This window comes from Diuraphis noxia, unplaced genomic scaffold (genome assembly GCF_037042655.1).
Source record: "Diuraphis noxia isolate RWA-SAM2 unplaced genomic scaffold, SU_Dnox_SAM2 contig0003, whole genome shotgun sequence".
Lineage (NCBI taxonomy): Eukaryota > Metazoa > Arthropoda > Insecta > Hemiptera > Aphididae > Diuraphis > Diuraphis noxia.
The window spans coordinates 28,098,941-28,106,203 of record NW_028301713.1 but is presented as its reverse complement, the minus strand read 5'-3'; the positions used below and the strand labels follow the sequence as shown (position 1 = coordinate 28,106,203).

Genomic DNA, 7,263 nt, shown 5'->3' with positions numbered 1-7,263 from the left:
TAAATTTTTATTAGCATTTTAATTTCAAATATTGACAAAAATTCGTCAAAACCATAAATATTTGCAAATTATTTTGTAGTTCAAAATTCAGAATATTGTTTGTATTTATATCTAAGGTTATACAATTTAACACCAAGTTTTCCATAAGTATTGCTTCAAATAGCTATAGAGAAAATTTGAAGCGTCATTATAGGAAAAATGTTTTGAGCCTTTGAGTTTTAAATTTTTATGAAATCGCGTTATGATAACGATTTATCCTCAAACCAGATATTCGTATATCTATGATAATATAAGGTATTATGAATTATGATAACTAAATGATAACTACACTAATTGATTAACCATGCCATACGCAAATTGCGTCTTAATTGAAAAATAAAATATTTGTTTCAAAATAGAATTTATGACAATATTTAAATATAATATATCCTAGACTGACAAATCATCTCCGTTCAGATTCGTTTTTCGTATACAATGATACCTATCATTGCATTCAAATTTAATCCCATCCATTACAGTAACCTACAGTACAGAAGAGCGAAATCCACGACTTACCCGCTTTTTAAGACTGAGGACTGTCAATATAATTGTATCAATATAGGTATGATTAAAAATATTGGTTTTGCTGTATTTTTGTTTTTAATTAAAAAATATATTATTTGCAATTAGTAATTATGTGTCTGTAAAAATGCGTATGGTTATAAAATGTATTATAAAATGAGGTCTTCGATCAAATGCACTCTGACTGCTAGTAATATATTACATTAGTGAACATATTATTATTATCTACATCAATCATTCAAAGATTATTACTTATCTTTAAATTGTACAACCGACCGGAAATCGGAAAATCCTAGGCCGCAATTTACGTACATTTCAAATATACCCGGGACGCAATTTACGTATGTTTTAAAAGTACATGGGCCGCAATTTACGTAGCATATAACTATGAACATTTTTGGGGGACGCAATTTACCGAATCCTGGCTACGTGTAGATATGAATTGTTCCGAGAAGTAAAACTGGACAATCTTTCTATATACTATATTTTTTCTCCATAATATATTATTCTTATATATAGAAATCATGTGTCACAATATTTACCGGGATGAACTCCGAAACTCCTGACCGATCTTGATTAAATATTTTACCCTGTGTGTAATTTGGTACTAATTAAAAGATAGAATATTTTTTATCTCGATTAAGGCCCTCATTATTTTTGCATTGCAATAATTGTAAAAAAGAAAGTTATAGAATTTTCTATAATGATCTGCAATGTTCAAGAGGAGTGACGTCATATAAATTGTTCTCTAAAGCTTCGTTCTAGAAATTTCAATCTTCAAAGGTGTAAAATGCAAAGTATGGTACGACATATTCATCAGTATTATTCAGTGAAGTGTAAGTGTAGTGAAGTTTCTATTGAAGGCCTTGAACCATTTAACTGAAGTATAAGTACAAAGTTTTATTTTTTATCCAGCTTTTTTGGAATTAGGAGTTCACACGGTTTTGGTTACACCTCATTTTCCCGCGTGCTTAGCAGCGTCCTGTACGAAATTTTACTAATTGTAAAAAAATTTATAAAATATTTGCTGTCCCGACATGGCGATTTCCACGTATTCGTTTATTTTTTGGCATTTTCGTAGGCCGTGTGTTAGTGTTATTATGTATGAGAAAATAATTTTTTTTTTATTTGTTGTTTATTAGTGATTTCGGTCGTTTCGGGGATCATAACGTATAGTAAACTATTGAGTAGGTCAAATTAATATTCACATAATGTCAGTAATAAAGATTAAATAGTTTTGACCGATCTAATAATCCACGGGATTAAGAATAAAACATAGTCTGCAATTAATGAGTAAATTACTATGTTAACCTGATATTAAACAATGAATTAAACAAACATTTTTAATCATTTAGAATTGATATTTTTAACGGCCACGAAGTGGTGGAGATCAGCTAGTATTATTATAAAAGGCAGCATAATAATAAAATTTACATCATTATTATTTCTCAATCAGAAACATTTTTGTTAATAAATGCTTTTATTTGCATTGTATATAATGCGTAAGCGTGTGATGTTGACGTGATCAACCGTTATTAGGATAGTTAATGTATTATACGATCGATCAATATTTCTCTAAAACCTGACTCATATTAGGCCGAACTAATTAAAAGGGTTATTAACTAACTAACCTAATCTAACTTTTTTATATAGTACGTATAGTATTGATGGTGATTACATGATAGTATAATGGAAATGAATTACATAAATTATCACTGTTATCAAATAACAAACAACACGTCATAGATAATATTAAATTTATCGATAGATAAATTAATAACAGTTCAATTGATATTGAAATAAAATATTTTGCTGATTTATTGTTTTGAATAGTTTCATTTTAAGTTATAATAGTGGGACGCGATTGATCCGTAATAGGTACATTACACATATTATTATATTTATCGCAAAACAAAAAAATCAAAATTCTTCTGACATAGAATTATCGCACATGCTGACTACAGGTAATAGAATAAGACATGATGCAGTGTCCAGCCACCAAAAGTTCAGGGTTTTGTTACCATAGTAACAAACTATTCGCTCCTGCTATAATCCTGACAACAATAACATTTTAAGTAGGCAATTTAATCAAATATGTATAATTATAATATATGCAGATGAAATTTCTCTATGTGTTCGTCTGTATCGAACTGTCTTTTTGTTTTTTTTACTCCATTGAAAAAATTATTGATAACTTGATGCGGCGGTGGGTCAACATCAATTGGGCATGACGACTAAGACGGAATTCGTGATGCTGCGACTCACCAGTGCGGCGATGTTGGTGATGGCCGTCGTAGTCACACAGTTGTGGATTGGACGAGCCAACGGCACGCTGGCTCGGACGCCCCCCATCAAGTGGCTAATCAACACGGGAAACATGGCGGTCCGATGGCCCCCACCGTCGTGGAACAGAAGACACAGCTGCAATAATAACACTGCGACGCCGAACACCATCAGTCGGATGCAAATGATCCGCGGTGGCACTGCTGCCGTGTTGATCATGCCCACCGGGGATGGTGGCCGAAGATGTTGCAGTGACCGCAGCCTGGCACAGTTCTCCCTGGGTGTGGTGGACCTCAAGCACGGACTCAACAACCTGTATCCGTCTGTGCGGCCGTTCCCGGATTGGCAGACATTTGTGGACGAGCGTTCGCCAATCGCAACGGAGCCACCAGTATCGGAATTACCCGTTACGGATGAACAGGACCGGGACACTTCCGAACCGGATGGACATGATGATCAACGCACTTCCGAAGAAATCCCCGCCGACGACCGCTACGGTGGAAGAAAACGCGGCCACAGGAGAATCATCAACGCTGTAGACGCGTTCCTGGACGATCGAGGACGAATCCTTTGGGTACTCGACTCCGGTCAAGACGGTGAAGACGCGTGTAATGGTATAATGCCGTTCAGTTGTGACGGATCCGCGGCGTCCAAATCATCAGAGACGGACGATCAGCTGGTGAAACCAAAGTTCGTAGCGATCGACGTGTATACGAACCAAGTAAATATGATATACAATGTTATAATTATAATAATGATAATGATATTAATATAATTTAATCTTCTTAGATTTGTAACTCCTGTTTATCTCTTTTTCGTCTATAAACCTTATTAACACATTTATTGTTTTATGTTAACTAATGTATTATAGTAATATAAAATATGAAATTAAATTAATAAGTAACATATGAATAAATTAACTAGTAATAATAAATAGCGGTATTCAAAACAATGCCCACTTATGAACTATACCAATCTACAGATCGGATCGTGTAAAATGTCAACTCAGGCTATAAGATAACGTTTCGTGTTTTAGATCATCGACGTCGTAAGTCTGTCACGCGTTTGGCGACCCGGGGTGAGCTGTTTCCAGTTCATAGTTTCCGTATACCTGGACGCTGAAGAAAATAATAGCGACGGCGGTGGTACAGCAGAAGGTGAGGCCACTGCAGATGGACGTGGTGAAGCAAACGGATGCACCTTAGATTGGCCACTGGTGGTAATCGGCGACGCTGGCACAAATCGTGTGCTGGTGTACACGCACACCAACGACAAGTTTGCCGAGATCATATTGCCACTGGAAGAAGAACACAACGCGTTGCACGATGCCGACTTCAACGGTACTGGCGACGCAAGGAGCGGCAATGCTCGGCACCCTCGATGGCCGACGCCTCCGATCCGAGACATACTCTACTTGGCCCCGTTGTCCATCAAGCCGGGTAAAGTCAGACTGTTGATCACTTACCACGGTTGCCGTGAAGTGTACAAACTCCGGTTGGAACCATCCACTTCCGACCCGCCTTCTTATGACGACGGTTCCGAGACCAGAGTCATGGCGATGCCGCTGTCACCAATCATCGGTACGCTGGCCGTTCTCGGACGGAAGCCGTGCCGGATGGTCATATTGGGCACGGACCGTCGGCGGACGGACGTGGTCGGTGAGAATTTCGCGGACGGGGGGACTACCGTGTACTTCCGCTTAGAAAACACTAACGACATATGGTCGTGGAAGGTGTTCAGTGGTAAGAAAACGTTGACCGGATCGTATCTGTACATCGACGAACGTGACTTCCGGTTGGTCCGGATGGGACGTACGTGTCGCGTCCCCGTAGCAGTTTCGGTTGCACCGGCGGCCGTTGGGAACGGCTGTGCTGACGATGTGGATCAGCAAGATTCCTTGGCCACCGTGAAGAAGACTTCGGAAAAACAGATCCGTCAAATCGTGTGGATGCTGGAGACGAACTTCGTGGATCACTTTGCGGGTACTTCGGACAGGATGGGTGCAAACGCTAAGCTGCAACCCCTCGAAGCGCCACTGCGAAACGACGCGAATGCTGCCCGAGCGTTGAGTTTCAACGCTGCTATGCAAACATTTCCGCTGCGAAGTCAACCTGCATTTAAAGACTTTCGCCTGCAGCGACCACAGTCGTATAAACGTTGTAGCAGTAACACTGATAGATGACTGATAACACAGATCGTGTATTCCTTTAGGTTGTTTTTCTTTCCTGTAAAGAGATATCTGTTAAGGTATATAGTACCACATAAAATCCGAGTTGGTGTATAGCAAACGCGATTAACCTAAGTCCTCAGACATAACGTAGGTAAAATTCTCATAATGAAATAATATGGGCCGTAAATCGATGTAGGTATTATTATACAATATCGGCTGGCCTTGGTGGCACACATTTTCAAGATGTGATTTATTTCATAAACTTACAAGTCAATGGACTATATTGAAAACTTTTTTTTTTACTAAAAATATTAAACCACCATTATATCTATTATAATATCAATGTATAACATAATATCATATTATATTATGCTAAATTTCAATACTATTATGATTTTGTAATATTTTGTTCACGCTTGATTCCTATTATTATTAAGAATTTAAATTTATTATTATCTTAATTATTTAAAAACTTTTTTTTAATAAAATGTAACGATTAAAAATTGTATTTTTTTTTTTTTTTGGGGGGGGGGGGGATTTATACCTGTTGAGCAATAAAAAAAGTGTACAAGTAGATCCCCACTAAGCGATACCACTCTACTGTACAGTAAAGATGAAGAGTAGGTCACTTTAATGGATGTGTTAAATTTGAATGCCATGTCAGATATCATTGTATACGAAAAACGATTTTACCTTTATTGCAATTATATTATATTTATAAACTATAAATGTTTTCTATATTGACTCTGGAGTTTGTATTAGAGTTTTATGAAGGGAAAGTTATGGAGAATCTTGTGTTGGGTTTTTAACCTTAGGTATAAATCACAAAAATTTTAAGAATTTTCATCTTCATAATTCCATTCAAATTTATGCGATTTTGACATATTTTATAAACATTTGAATTTTAAATGCTTATAAAAAAAATTGTGACTAACGATTTTTGATGTTTTTTACTACGATAAGTACCTACAACTTATAATAAACTTTGTATTAAATTTTAAAGATATTTTTGGGTAACCAATTTTTTTCATAAGCATTTCAATAAAAAAAACTTAGAAAGATAGAAAATTTCAACTGTCTATAAATAACTTAAAAAAATCAAAATATTTAATTGTAAATAGATAACGCTAATACAGTAGAATCTCGATTATCCGAACTTCCGTTATACGAACCCTCTATTATCCGAACTATAATTAGCGTATCCGAACGTTCTGTTATCCTAACATGAAATGTAAGAGTACTCCAAAAGGACCAACATCTGCTGAAGCATTTGCTGCATTTGAAACTGGTCTTGAGTGGTTTGAAAAACAGGCTGAATGTTGTCCAACACAATTACTTCTCCTTAAACGTTTACGAGACTTTGCTGCAGTAAACCGCGTTGCAGCTCATCGTCAAATTAAAATTGATAATTTTGTCAAAAAAATATAATAAATAATATGAAAATAAAATAAATGTAATGTATTTCTTATAATGTATGATAATGTTATGTGTGTATGTAATTCTAATAAAATATTAATAACAATAATAAATATTTCATTATAAAAACAATAAATAATTAATACATATTATATGTAATTTTCCAAATTTTTTTTTTAAATTTCCAATATCCGAACTTTTGCGTATCCGAACTTGGTGCGGTCCAATCAGTTCGGATAATCGAGGTTCTACTGTATAAACATTTGGTGACAATTCCAAGTTTCTACAATGATTCGTTTTTCATTCTTTATTTACAGCAAAATCAGTATACCGGCACAAGAGCAATTAAGTGAATATCCAAAGTTGTAATTCAAATGCTCATAAAAGTTTAATTTAACTATCCGGAAGATATTTCTTATTCGAATAAATATAATATTTATATGTGTGTGTGTGTGTGTGTTTGTGTGTGTGTAGTAAAATAAATCAAAACAAATATATTATATTTTATAGTGGTAATGAGATTTTAAATTATGTAACATAAATACAATATTTTATTTTAAAACATCTAGATACAAAGTATAAATTTTCTTAACTCAGATTCAAATAAGTGAATTTAATATGAATTTGATTCAAATGCCATTTTTCCATCTATTTCGTCAAAACATTTGTTACAGACTATATATTGAAATATATTTGTCCAATATCTTGATATCTTCTGTCATATCGCTGGCATTTCTCAGACAGTCTTTAAAAATTTTGTCAGATTTGCAATGTGATTTGTAAAAAAATATATAATGGACGTATCATATATCGTGTTTCTTGTAAATTTAATC

The 7,263-nt window shown here is 35.0% G+C and overlaps 1 protein-coding gene across 1 annotated transcript; it reads left to right on the top strand.

The window, feature by feature from the left end:
• Nucleotides 1-228: 228 nt before the first annotated feature.
• LOC149057166 (uncharacterized) lies at nucleotides 229-5,454 on the top strand. The gene is made up of 2 exons (XM_089224460.1): nucleotides 229-3,565; nucleotides 3,881-5,454. Exons 1-2 carry the CDS (start codon nucleotides 2,789-2,791, stop codon nucleotides 5,024-5,026), a joined length of 1,923 nt encoding a protein of 640 aa, XP_089080586.1. The 5' UTR covers nucleotides 229-2,788; the 3' UTR covers nucleotides 5,027-5,454.
• Nucleotides 5,455-7,263: the final 1,809 nt, after the last annotated feature.